This window comes from Gekko japonicus, unplaced genomic scaffold (genome assembly GCF_001447785.1).
Source record: "Gekko japonicus isolate JY-2015 unplaced genomic scaffold, Gekko_japonicus_V1.1 scaffold3478, whole genome shotgun sequence".
Lineage (NCBI taxonomy): Eukaryota > Metazoa > Chordata > Lepidosauria > Squamata > Gekkonidae > Gekko > Gekko japonicus.
In genome coordinates this window covers 28,798-41,850 of record NW_015162584.1, presented here as the reverse complement: position 1 = coordinate 41,850, position 13,053 = coordinate 28,798, and the positions used below count along the sequence as shown (strand labels likewise).

General features: G+C 47.8%; 1 protein-coding gene across 1 annotated transcript in view; it reads left to right on the top strand.

The window, feature by feature from the left end:
- Positions 1-13,053, top strand: part of LOC107106323 (lipoxygenase homology domain-containing protein 1-like) — a gene marked incomplete at its 3' end in the record, with an annotated part of 139,154 nt that overhangs the window by 101,508 nt on the left and 24,593 nt on the right. Inside the window, exons 16-18 of the mRNA XM_015406454.1 lie at positions 2,313-2,473; positions 9,076-9,152; positions 11,453-11,649. Of these exons, the coding sequence (XP_015261940.1) occupies positions 2,313-2,473; positions 9,076-9,152; positions 11,453-11,649 (435 nt within the window). The remainder of the gene's footprint in view (positions 1-2,312; positions 2,474-9,075; positions 9,153-11,452; positions 11,650-13,053) is intronic.

Sequence of the window (13,053 nt, the reverse complement as noted above, 5' to 3'; positions counted from 1 at the left end):
CTCCTCCTCCTCCTCCTCCTCCTCCTCCTCCTATTTGGGCTGGCCCAGGTTGAGATCCCTTGAGCTAGTCAGAATTGCTCAGTCTGGCCTACGTCACAGAGGTGTTGCTGTGAGCATAAAATGGAGCAGTGGAAAACCAGAGATGCCAACTGATCTCCTCTGAAGCAGGGTGGGGAGAACATTGTGATATATAGACAGGTATCCTCGGCATAGAATCAAACAGGGCTTCCATTTTCATGGAAATGCCCCCCCCCAATCTTCCGTCATTCAAGCTCTTGACTGTCACTGCTGAAGAGGTTGGTTTCTTTCAAAAACAACCGCATTTGTGTTGTCATAAATTAATTTGGAGAACATCCCTCTCAAATCACAGGCCGAATGTTTTTCGGCCTAAAGAGAACGGATTTATGTTATCTACATAAATGAGTACAAATACGTCCTTGCCTGTTTCCTAAGGAGGAGCTTTTTCATTCAGGAGGGACCGCTGCTAATATAAAAATTAACTCAGAAAAGCGCTGTTAAACGGCCTTGCTGAGTACCCCCGGAGGCCCGTATGTCAACTGTCAACTGACTGTTCTTCCCTAGTTGGACTTTTGGGTGTGTGTTGCTTAGCTAATGAGAACCATCATTTGTCCTCATTAGTATGTACTGGTTTAAGCCAGGCCTGTCTCAGCTGATTAAGATGAAAGCAGACGGCAAGTCCACAAAGGCAGCACAGGACGGGAATACCTTTCCCTCCTCACAACATATTTGAGACGGTGCTGAATGAAAGATTATCAATCTTCCGGCCTTTGGACCCTGTTGGTTTCCCTCAGATTTCTATCACTGATTTCCACCACACAACGTGTTTTCCAGGCCTTGTCTCATTGATTCCTGTGACAAATCTCGTCCCCGTTTTTGTAAAGAATTGCTTTGTGCGTGTGCTCGACCCTCCAAAATCCTTATGAGGTGGGCCCTCATTCCAGTCATTTTGGAAATGGTGGAACTGAGGAGGAGGAGGAAGAAGTAGAGCAGGTTTTTATACCCTGCTTTTTTCTATTTTAAGAAGAAGAGATTGGATTTATACCCCACCCGTCACTACCTGAAGGAGTCTCAGAGCAGTTTACAATCTCCTTTCCCTTCTCCTCCCCACCACAGACACCCTGTGAGGGAGGTGGGTGTGAGAGAGCTCTTTCCAGAACGGTTCTTGAGAGAACAGCTCTGACAGAACTATGGCTTGCTCAAGGTCATCCAGCAGCTGCATGTGGAGGAGTGGGGGAATCAAACCTGGTTCTCCCAGATTAGAGTCCGCACACTTAACCACTACACAAAACTGGCTCTCGTAGGGGCTTAAAATTGCCATCTCTTCCTCCTGTGCTTGACCCTCCAATATCCTTATGAGGTGGGCCCTCATTCCAGTCATTTTGCAAATGGTGGAACTGAGGAGGAAGACGAAGAAGAAGAGTAGGTTTTTATACCCTGCTTTTCTCTACCTTAAGGAGCCTCAAAGTAGCTTACCATTTCCTCTCCCTTCCTCTCTCCACAACAGGCACCTTGGGAGGTAGGTGGGGCTGAGAGAGTTCTGAGAGAACAGTGACTGGCCCTAGTTCGTCCAACAGGCCTCATGTTAAGGTTGCTGGTTCTGGGTTGGGAAAAACCTGGAGATTTGGGGGGCGGAGCCTGGGGAGGGTGGGGTTTGGGGAGAGGAGGGACCTCAGCAGGGTATAGCGCCATAGAGTCCACCCTCCAAAGCAGCCATTTTCTCCTGGGGGGCTGATCTCGGTGGTCTGGAGTTCAGTTGTAACAGCAAATCTCCAGGTTCCGCCCAGAGGCTTGCAACCCGGCCTCATGTGGATGAGTGGGGAATCGAGCCTGGTTCTCCAGTTCAGAGTCCCCCGCTCTTAGCCATTACACCATGCTGGCTCTCAGCTGAGGAACTGAGGAAATCTTGCTTGTTGTACGGTACTCAAAGGCAATGCTCCCTCTAAGCTGTGGAGTCTTGTGAGCAAAAATTCTACTTTGAGAGCTACTGGCATTAAAGTTGGGAGCGAGCGATTTGGCAGCTGCATACATTAGTTTGCTTCGGAGCCATCCTTCCCGAGGTGAGAGAAAAATGTGTGAGCTGGAGGCTAAAAAGCGGTAAGCTAGCTCACACTAAGTCAGCTTAGAGGGAACACCGCTCAAAGGAGATGGTGGCAGAGACAGGGCTTGAACCGAGTTCTCCCAGGTCCTGATCTGCCTCCCTTTGCCACTGTCTCGGCATGAGATCGCCCGCGTTTCTCGACCTTCCTTTCTTAACGCTTTTTTCCTTTTTTCTCTCTCTCCCCCCGCCAAAGATCGACGAGTTCATCATTGAAGCGGTCGACCTGAAGCAGGTGAGGAGGGTGAGGATAGGGCATGACGGCAGAGGAGGAAGCAGTGGCTGGTACCTTGGAAAAGTGATAGTGAGGCAAGACGGACAGCCAGAGAGTGAGGCTGTGGAATTCCCCTGCTACAGGTACTCGAAAACCGATAGGCTCTGCAGGGCTCTGTCAGTTGGCTCGATCGGGCAGTCCTCTTTTCTGGGAAGAAAATCTTATTGCAATTAAATGGGACTTACTTCTTAGTGGAACGTGGACTGGAGGATTGGGCCGGAAAGTGGAGGTACTCCAGAGTCTTTGTACCTTGCGAGTGCGAGTTCATATTCCCAAGAATCTTGAGTTTCTCTGGAAGGTAGATAATATAGGTTGGCCAATGTCTGCAGAACTCAGAGTTCAAGGGGTAACATATGGCCCTCGCAAAAGGAGGAATGGTCCATCACATGCAAAAACCTGGCAATTACTTTCTTGGGCAAAGTTACAGACATGTATATTTCAGTCCAGTGGCCCAAAGAGAATGGGTTCAGCCCAGTAAAGCCATAATTTGGGTCTCCTTTTCACACCATCAGCATGAGGACCAATCTGTAATTTCCCTTGCAATTATGCATGCGGCAAATACTACACACACAATAACAGAGAACATAATCAGTTACGTGCATCAGTACAAAGGCCCAGACTGTAAGAACTGCAGACTGTAAGAACTGCATATTCCTTGCCCTGCAGGAGAGCTGCTACTAAAACCAGAATTTGTTCTAAAAACACACACACATGAACCCAGACCACCATCTTGTTTGGTGATGCGCATCGGTTCATGTGGCAATGTCTGCCATTTACACAATGCTGTGCAGTGCAATCCCATACATGTTTACTCAGAAGTAAGACCTGCTGTGTTCAGGGGGGCTTACGGCATAAGACTGCAACCTAACATTTTACCAAGGCAAATCCATTGAAGTCAATTCAAGGTGAATTCATATATAACCGGTATGAGTTCAGACTTGTTATGGAGACATTATCGTCTTCAATCGCTTCTTCTTTTTTTTAAATCCTCCTGTGCTTCCAAAAACCTACTTTTAAATCATGGCTTTTGAAAGCCCCCAGTTTAATGTAACATATAAAACAGTTTATAATATAGAAGCTTACTATACAAGATAGTATCTGTGGCCTGGATTGATTCCCACGGTTGATCCTTATAAAGCCCTGTTACCTTAGCCAGAGTTCTAATTTATACTTCTTGGAGGTATAAATTAAAACAAAAGACCTGGATGGCTAATATCTGCTTATCTGAAGTGCTTTGTTAGCTATTGTATTAAATGAGAAGTTTCGGCAGGCTGGGGTCATGTAGACTTCCCAGTACTGCAAGAATTAGTCAATCAACCAATTAATTTATTAAAATGCTGTAGATCCTTATTAATTAGGCAATACCCCTGTGGCTTCCTGGTGAAAATCAGAGAGTCGTATCTTGGGTGCTGAACATTTCTCAGAGACACAAAAGATGCTCTTCCATTGGCTTTTCCATTTATTTGTTCGCTATTTTTGGAAACTTTATTTCTGGCTCGGCTACTGGGAAACCTAGTCACAATAATAAGAATGTCCTGGTGAGCCAGCCACGGACTTCACATAAGAACATAAGAGCAGGCCTGTTGGATCAGACCAGAGGTCCATCTAGTCCCACTTCCTGTTTCACAGCGTAGCCAAACAGAAGTAGAAGAGGAGATTGGATTTATACCCTGCCCTTCACTACCCAAAGGAGTCTCAGAGTGGCTTACAAACTCCTCTCCCTTCCCCTCCCCACAACAGATATTCTGTTGAGGTGGGTGGGGCTGAGAGAGCTCTGACAGAAACTGCTCTTTTTCAAGAACAGCTCTTATCAGAACTACGGCTTGCCCAAGGTCATCCAGCCGGGTGCAAGTGGAGGAGTGGGGAATCAAACCTGGTTCTCCCAGATTAGAGTCCGCGCACTTAACCACTACACCAGACTCCAGTTGCTCTGGAGGGCCAACAAATTGGGCACAGAGACCAAGGCCTCCCCCTTATGTGGCCTCCTAGCACTGTGATTCAGATAGGGTTCCCATTCCCCCAGCAGGGGCAGGGGTTTATCCACTTTCGGAGGGCCCAATCCACTGCCGCCCAGCTGGCTGGCAGGGGAGCCCCACCCCGAAAGACCCCCAACCGCACCAACGTGCCCGGTGCAATGACATCACCTGGAAGTGACATCATCACGCAGGGCATGTTGTGGGGGGGATGCTCTAGCATTTGAGAAAAACCTCTATGGGAGCGTGCACACTGAAAACTCCAGGGCACAGAGAGGGACCCCCCCTCGCCAGCAGCCAGGTAAGACCCGGCAACCCTAGATTTAGAGGTTGACTGCCCCTCAGTGTGGAGGTTCACTTTCCTCACCATGGGGAGGAGGAGGAGATTGGATTTATACCCCGCCCTTCACTACCCAAAGGTGTCTCAGAGCGGCTTACAAACTCCTTTCCCCCCCCTTCCCCACAACAGACACCCTGTGAGGTCGGTGGGGCTGAGAGAGCTCTTGACAAAAACTGCTCTTTTTCAAGAATAGCTCTTATCAGAACTACGGCTTGCCCAAGATCATCCAGCCAGGTGCAAGTGGAGGAGTGGGGAATCAAACCCAGTTCTCCCAGATTAGAGTCCGCGTACTTAACCACTGCACCAAACTGGAAGGGGTTGGATTTATACCCCACCCTTCACTACCTAAAGGAGTCTCAAAGTGGCTTACAAACTCCTTTCCCTTCCCCTCCCACAACAGACACCCTGTGAGGAAGGTGAGGCTGAGAGAGCTCTTGACAGAAACTGCTCTTTTTTCCAGAACTATGGCTTGCCCAAGGTCACACCACCAGCTGCATGTGGAACAGTGGGGAATCAAACCCGGTTCTCCCAGATTAGAGTCCTCACACTTAACCACTACACCAAACTGGCTCTCTCATGACTAACAGCCATTGGTGGGCCTATTTCTATATAGTTCATAACCCACACACGCACACGCACACAAACCCTTCAATGCCATAGAAGTCAAATTCATTATACCAAAGAGCTACAGAGTTTTATTTTTAAAAAGAACCACCACCCATTTTCAGTGTCAGGATGTAGCCTTACAGATTAAAGAAAGGATGTTATTATCCTTCAGAAATTTTGGTCTGAAGGATATGCAAATGTGTGCAAATTTAACAAACCAGGCAATTATTCCGTTGTGATCACTTTGGTCAAGGGGCAGACCTTGCCCCCAGATGCACAGCGAGGTTACACCACATTAAAAGCACTGGATTCCACAACCACATCAACTATTTCACCTCAGTTCCACTTTTCTCTCTGCAGTTAATCCTGCCTCCCCCGTGAGCACAAATACTAAAAGGCAAGGTTATCTGAACATTATCTTCTCTGCTGGTTAGTACACACACTTTCAGATAACGGTGATAGCTTCGGGAAATATTGTCTCGGCACTCAGGGATGGGACTCAGTCCAAAACTGCCGTTTCAGCTGTTTATTGCTATAGGCATTTTCTTTCCCTTTCCCTTCCCTCACACAAATATCCAAGAAAACAAAGAGCAATGCAGCGTTGGCCACTGAACAAATTCGTACACATGTAGCCACACGCAATGGAATCCTCGTGCCCCTGACGGAATATCCTTTTCTCTGCTAACCAAGCAAGATAGTGGCTACTTTAGAGAAATGAGCTCTGCTGTCCTTGTACCTCTTTATCCCTGTCGGAAGGGTCACATGACTGCCTGCCACGGAAGGAGCCGGACAAAATGGCTGCCTTTTGTGCGAAGGCTGTGTCACGGGCCCCTGAGAAATTTGAAGACAAAGGTACATGGCTACTGCATCCTCCTCCGTTCTGAAGGAAAACCTCTCTCCACGACGCGCCACTTTTGGAGGCTCCTCCAGTTCCAGCCCTGCTGGTCACAGAAGGCTTCCAAATGCTTTTTTTTGGCTTTGAGAGGCTTCTTTCTTCAGAATACAGATCTGACTGGACTACAGGCAATGGGTCTGTCTTGGGGCCGGCGCGGATGTGACACTCACCACAGAGGCAGCCTCGAAAACCGCCTTTCTGTGGTGAGTGGCCCTGATCGTAATGATGACCAACATGGGAAAATGTTGATGTTAATGTTTAAAAGTTTCTAAACTACAGAAAACAAGAGGAGTTGGATTTGGGGTGTGTGTGTGTGTGGGGGGGGTCTCATTCAATCTGACACTTTTGGATATGTGGATAGGGACCTTCATCTGTCCATTGTGTTCCCCTTTTCCTTCTTCCTTTGGTGCATGGCGATCTTTTGGACTTGTTTCAACCACCACCATCTTTACTCAGGATACCAGGCTATTGATGGGTAAAAGTATCGTTTCAGTGGATATGCTCTTATTATTCTGTCTCTTATTGAGCTGTGGTGGCTCAAGTGGTTAAGACACTGAACTGCAGGCTGTGGAAGGTCAGTAGTTCAGCGGTTCAAGACCCGGGTGCCGCAAGACAGGGTGAGCTCCTGTCTCTAGTTCCAGCTCCTGCCAACCTAGCAGTTGGAAAGCAAGAAATTGCAAGTAGATAAATAGGTACCACTTTGGTGGGAAGGTAACAGCGTTCCGTGCGCCTTGGTGTTTAGTCATGCCGGCCACATGACCACGGAAACGTCTTCGGACAGCCCTGGCTCTTCGGCTTTGAAACGGAGATGAGCACCGCAACCCTAGAGTCGGAATCGACTGGCTTTTGAGCAAGGGAACCTTTACCTTTATGCTGTCTCCTCATGCAAGTGGCAGTTGGGTATTCGTCAATCCACACACACACACACACACGTTTTGGATCATGCCATCTTCCTGGCTGCTTTCAGAAAATTCAGCCTATCCTCTAGCGACAGGGCAGACGGCTTGCAAATTTCAGATTTAATAGGCGCGCCTCCTGGTATCGCTGACTACCGCCGTGAAAGCACGGCTTTGAATCCCGAAGGCTACCAGGTGAGCAATAGGATCGAGGGCATTACCTCAGGAAGCTTTTCCATGAAGGTTGTTCCTCAAAGCGGAGGTGGATCTGGACTTCTCTGTCCGTGTCACAAGACCTCTCGCCCATCACAGAGGAGGATTATCATGCTTGATCCTAACCTCAAGCCAAAGATGCTTTGCTGGCTTCGGAACCTCTCCAGTGACCTTTTGTCTGACCACATCTTTTAGGAAATGAACAGGAAGTATACTGGGTAGGGTACATACCTGGGCAGCCAGCAAATGTTCGGCAAGGGATGCAGAGCGATGAACAGAAAGACCTCTTAACTTCCCCATGAAGATAGTTTCCGAGAGCAGCCATGTCGGTCTACGGTAGAACAGCTAGATTCGCGTCCAGTAGCAACTTAGAGACCAACCAGACATTCAGGGTATGAGCTTTTGAAAGTCAAAACTCCATTCGGCAGATATCCCGAAATCTTACACCCCGAAAATCTGGCTGGTCTCTGAGGTGCTCTTGAATCTAGTTGATCTTCCATGTTACCCATTGTGTTGGGTCGTTCTAGCAAGGCTATGGCTCTTCTTTGCATTTTAAGCAGGGCTTTTTTGTGTGGGAAAAGCCCAGCAGGAACTCATTAGCATAACAGGCCACACCCAACAGCAGAAACTTATTAGCATATTAGGCAACACCCCTGACAATGCAGCTCATTGGCATATTAGGCCACACCCCCATGTTACCAGAAGTGTGCTCATCCAGCCACACCCGCCTTTTGCTTGTTATTCTGTTTACCTTGTTTGTTGCCAAAACCCAGGGCTTTTTTGTAGCGGGAACTCCTTTGCATGTTAGGCCACACATCCCTAATGTAGCCAATCCTAATGAGTTTCTGCTGTTGGGTGTGGCCTATTATGCTAATGAGTTCCTGCTGGGCGTGGCCAACTCGGGAGCCAGCCGGAACTCCGTTCCTGTGCGTTCCTGCTCAAAAATAGCCTTGATTTTAAGGCTAAAACACATGGCTAGTAAATCTACGGGGTGTATCTCTTGGTGGAATGCACCACTTTGGAACGTAGGGGGAGATTAAATATTCGAAAGCTCTGACGTTTCTTAAAGAACCCTGTACAAACAAGATTAGCTCGTCGAGCAGAAGAGTTCTAGGATAGCCTCTTCCCTGGCTTGCCAACTTTAAACGGTGGGCCATTAAATCATTTGATCCCACAACTGCCATTTGAAATGGTATAGCCCACCAATATATAACATTGTTTGATGCTGCTGATCATGTAGTCGAGCTCTGATTTTGAAGATGTGGGGGAAACAATTGGGATGCATCATGTTTCCTTTGCCATTATAAGAGTCTCATATTTATAATTCTATCATTATAATAATACATATAAGTATAATTTGGACTTGTTGCCAGTGCATGCTTCAGTTCCTACTGTGTGATTCTTTGGTGGACATTAACTCTGGTGTGGGAGGAGATTGTGAGCAGATTGGAACGAGGAGTGTTTGCTTGAGAATTGCTCCTCCCTTTCTCCCAATTCCTTTTCATTATATTAGAGAACTGTGGATGCTGTTCAGCTTATAGAGGACCAGGCTAAAGGACCACTGCTTAATTCTTTGGAATTCTTACAGATCACAGTGGAGGGAACTTGCAAGGAGGTTTAATCAGACCCTTTGTTTCAGGTTTCCCTAGTGACATCTCTAACTACACAGCATTTCGCACGCATTGTACTTTCCTGGATTTTGGTAAGCTTTCTCACGAATGATTGGTAATAGCAGATAACGAAACTTTTGTTTGCCAACCAGATGGTTTGACAAAAACGAGGACGATGGACTGATTATTCGGGAGTTAGTGCCGGAGGGGCGATCGTATATTCTGGAAAGTGAGTTTGCTCGGTTTTCCCAGAATCCCTCGGGCTACACTGTTCCTTTTCAGTTCATGTGAAAACATTATTTCAGTCTGTCCCCTTTTCTGATCCGCGTCCGGCCTCCTGGCTCAGAATGGGGAGATGCTCTGTCTTTGAGTCTGTACTTTCGTTAAGGTTTGCTCCTTATCTCTGATTATCTCCCTTGCTACTATTGTTCCTTTTGTCTTGCATAGATAGGGAGGGCGGTTGTCCTCGCACCCTATAGTGCCCCACAACTGCTGCCCAGATTTCTGAATGTCCCCCAAGATTTGTAGATCATCCCTGTTAAGAATCACTGGTGCAGACTACGGACAGAGTTACACATAAAATCAGATAGAAGAGGCTACCACCCCAAAAGGTAACCTCGTATCAGGTTCTCCCCCCCCCCCGTTCATTCTTTTAATTCCCCTTCCCCTGTGCCTTGCCATCATCACAATAGGCCAGGGGTCTCCAGCCTTTTCGAGCACGTGGGCACCTTTGGAATTCTGACATTGGTGGTAGGTAGGTGCAGACACAAAATGGCTGCCATAGGAGATAGAGCCCCACACACTCACAGAGAAGAAGCGCAAGTGCAGGGGACAAGAATGATCTTTTGCAGTACACTGAGAAAGAGAGCGAGAGAAAATAAAAACAACAGAGTGACAGCAGCTGCCACCAAAACAATATTTTAATCTGCACAGCCCATCAGATCTCTAATGGCCAATCAGAAGCCCTGCTGGGCAGGAAGCCCATGGGGCCCCGCCCACTTTCTAAAAACACTCCGCAGGCACCAGGAAAGAAGAAGAAGAAGAAGAGAAGAAGAGATTGGATTTATACCCCGCCCTTCACTACCCAAAGGAGTCTCACGCAGGCGATGTTGGGTCCCCGACCGAAGTGCTCTTGGGGGTATATGTGGGGAAAGGTGGTAGAAGAGGCCACCACCCCAAAAGGTAACCTCGTATCAGGTTCCCCCCCCCCTGTTCATTCTTTTAATTCCCCTTCCCCTGTACCCTGCCATCATCACAATAGGCCAGGGGTCTCCAGCCTTTTCGAGCACGTGAGCACCTTTGGAATTCTGACATTGGTGATAGGTAGGTGCAGACACAAAATGGCTGCCATAGGAGATAGAGCCCCGCACACTCACAGAGAAGAAGCGCAAGTGCAGGGGACAAGAATAATCTTTTGCAGTACACCGAGAAAGAGAGCGAGAGAAAATAAAAACAACAGAGTGACAGCAGCTGCCACCAAAACAATATTTTAATCTGCACAGCCCATCAGATCTCTAATGGCCAATCAGAAGCCCTGCTGGGCAGGAAGCCCATGGGGCCCCGCCCACTTTCTAAAAACACTCCGCAGGCACCAGGAAAGAAGAAGAAGAAGAAGAGAAGAAGAGATTGGATTTATACCCCGCCCTTCACTACCCAAAGGAGTCTCACGGCGGCTTACAATCTCCTTTCCCTTCCCCTCCCCACCACAGACACCCTGTGAGGGAGGTGGGGCTGAGTGAACTCTGAGAGAACTGTCCTTGAGAGAACAGCTCTGACAGAACTATGGCTTGCCCAGGGTCATCCAACAGGCGCGAGTGAAGGAGTGGGGAATCAAACCCGGTTCTCCCAGATTAGAGTCCGCGCACTTAACCACTACAGCAAACTGGCTGTTGTCATCATTTTGTGATGCTGGAGCTTTAAAGCTCTTGCTTGGCTTACAGGAGAATAGCAGCAAAGTTGTAGACCAGGGGTCTCCAACATGGTATCCATGGGTTCCATGATGCCTGCTGATATTTTCCCTCATTCCTAATGTTTTTAGAAAGTGGGCAGGGCCAGGTGCCGCTTTTGCCCAGTAAGCCTTCGGATTGGCTGTTGGAAATTTGATGGGCTGCGCCAATTTTTTAAAAAAACTTCACTTTCTTCATTGTGTGACTGAAGGTAAGCTGCGGCAGCCATTTTGTGGCTGGCTCGGCCACCTGCGGTAGCCATTTTGTGGCAGCCATTTTGTGATTGCACCCGCCTCGCTTTGTCAGAACGCCCCCACAGGCTCGAAAAGGTTGGGGACCCCAGTTGTAGACTATGTATACTATTATAAATATAATTTCATTTCCCCCCACCATTTGTAATTCTAACCAACTAGCCATTGTAGATTAAACCTCTTTTCCCCCGCTTGCCTGAACCCAGTCTTCAAAACCACACATCGTTTCCTAACTTCTCTGCTTCCCATTTGGCTCTCCACTTTGATCCTCCGCAAAGAGTAGGGATGGTGACTTGTCACACCTTTGTATACACGTGTTAATATCTCTGTAGATGTTGGTTACCACATCAGCATAAAGACCGGAGACGTCCCCGGAGCCAGCTCGGATTCCAAGGTTTTGATCAAGATGTATGGAGAAAAAGGAGACACCAAAAAAGAGTTTCTCTTGATTTCTGATAACGACTTAGAAGATTACTTCGAGCGTGGCCGGATCGATATCTTTACTCTAGACACAAGGGACATTGGAAAGGTATGAAAGGGACTACAAATCTGGATTGAAGGAGTGGGGGTTTTTTTGCCTTTGATTGCGAAGAGTACATTTAGGCACTGTCAGATTGATTTCAAAATGCCTCCCCCATAGCTTCCCAAACCTGAGGAAATCTAATGAAAGTAATATCTAGGCCCAAAGTGCTTAAAATACCATTTTCATCTGTACAAACATGTCCCCAATTAGCTAAGGTCATCTATGGAGACCTAATCTCCTGATGTGAGTTGGGTGGCCACTAAACTAAAGTCCTTCCTTTAGGGACACCTCACCTACAGAACAGCCAGGGGTCATTTCCTGCAGGAGCGCACAGGAGCGGAGCTCCAGCAGTACAAAGCCCAGGGGGCGGGCACATGCAACAAGCCCCACCCCCTGCTCCCAGCAGCCCTCAGTCAGAGCAAGAAGCAGCCAGGTAAGTTGCAGAGCCCCCGGCCCAAAACAGTCCAGTGGCACCTTTAAGACCAAGTTTTATTCAGGTACAAGCTCTCCCTCCTCTGTGAGGACAGATCTGCACGTTCCCCCCACCACCATAGCTAGCAATCCAAAACAATCCAGTGGAGCCTGAGCGGTGGGTGTGGCCTTCTGACACACTTCTGGTGATGTCAGGGGGTGTGGCATATGCAAATAAGTTATGCTAATGAGTTATGCTAATGAGCTCCTGCACTTCTTTTTCTACAAAATGACCCCTGCTGCCATCCATCTGTGGTCTCACTTTGGGTGATTTAAGGAAACAGGTTAAAATCCGGTTGTTTAACCAGCTTTTTTTAAAACAATCTCCCCCATCTAACCATCAAAGTATATTAAAATTGGTGGATGCATTTTAACTAAGAGACCTGACAATTTTAATTTCTATACAGGATCTATAATAACTCTTTAATACACAAAATCCCTTGTTAGGGAAAGGGGACAGAAAGCATTTGGGAAAGAGGGATTATTAACAAGAGTCTTAACATTACCAAGATGGGGGTGTTTCCAAGCTGGGAAGAAGGTGAGTCAGACTTGGTCCCTGTTATTCTGCAGCACCACCGCTGGTTGGAGGTGGTATTGCAGGTAGTGTCCCAGAAGAGATTGAATTTTATAAACAGCCGATAGGGTTCTATCTGTTTCTACATGGGGCCGCCCTTGGCACAACTCCGGAAGCTGCAGCTGGTGCAAAATGCTGTGGCCAGGCTGTTGACAGGTCTCCCTATGTGAGAGCACATCCAGCCTGTGCTGAAGGCATTGCACTGGCTGCCAATAGCATACTGGATTCGCTTCAAGGTGCTGGTTTTGACCCTTAAAGACCTTTATGGTCAGGGACCTGCCTACCTAAGGGACCACCTTTCCCCACATGTTCCCCAGAATGCACTATGGTCAGGGTCGCAAAATCATCTGCCCCCCCCCCCCCGG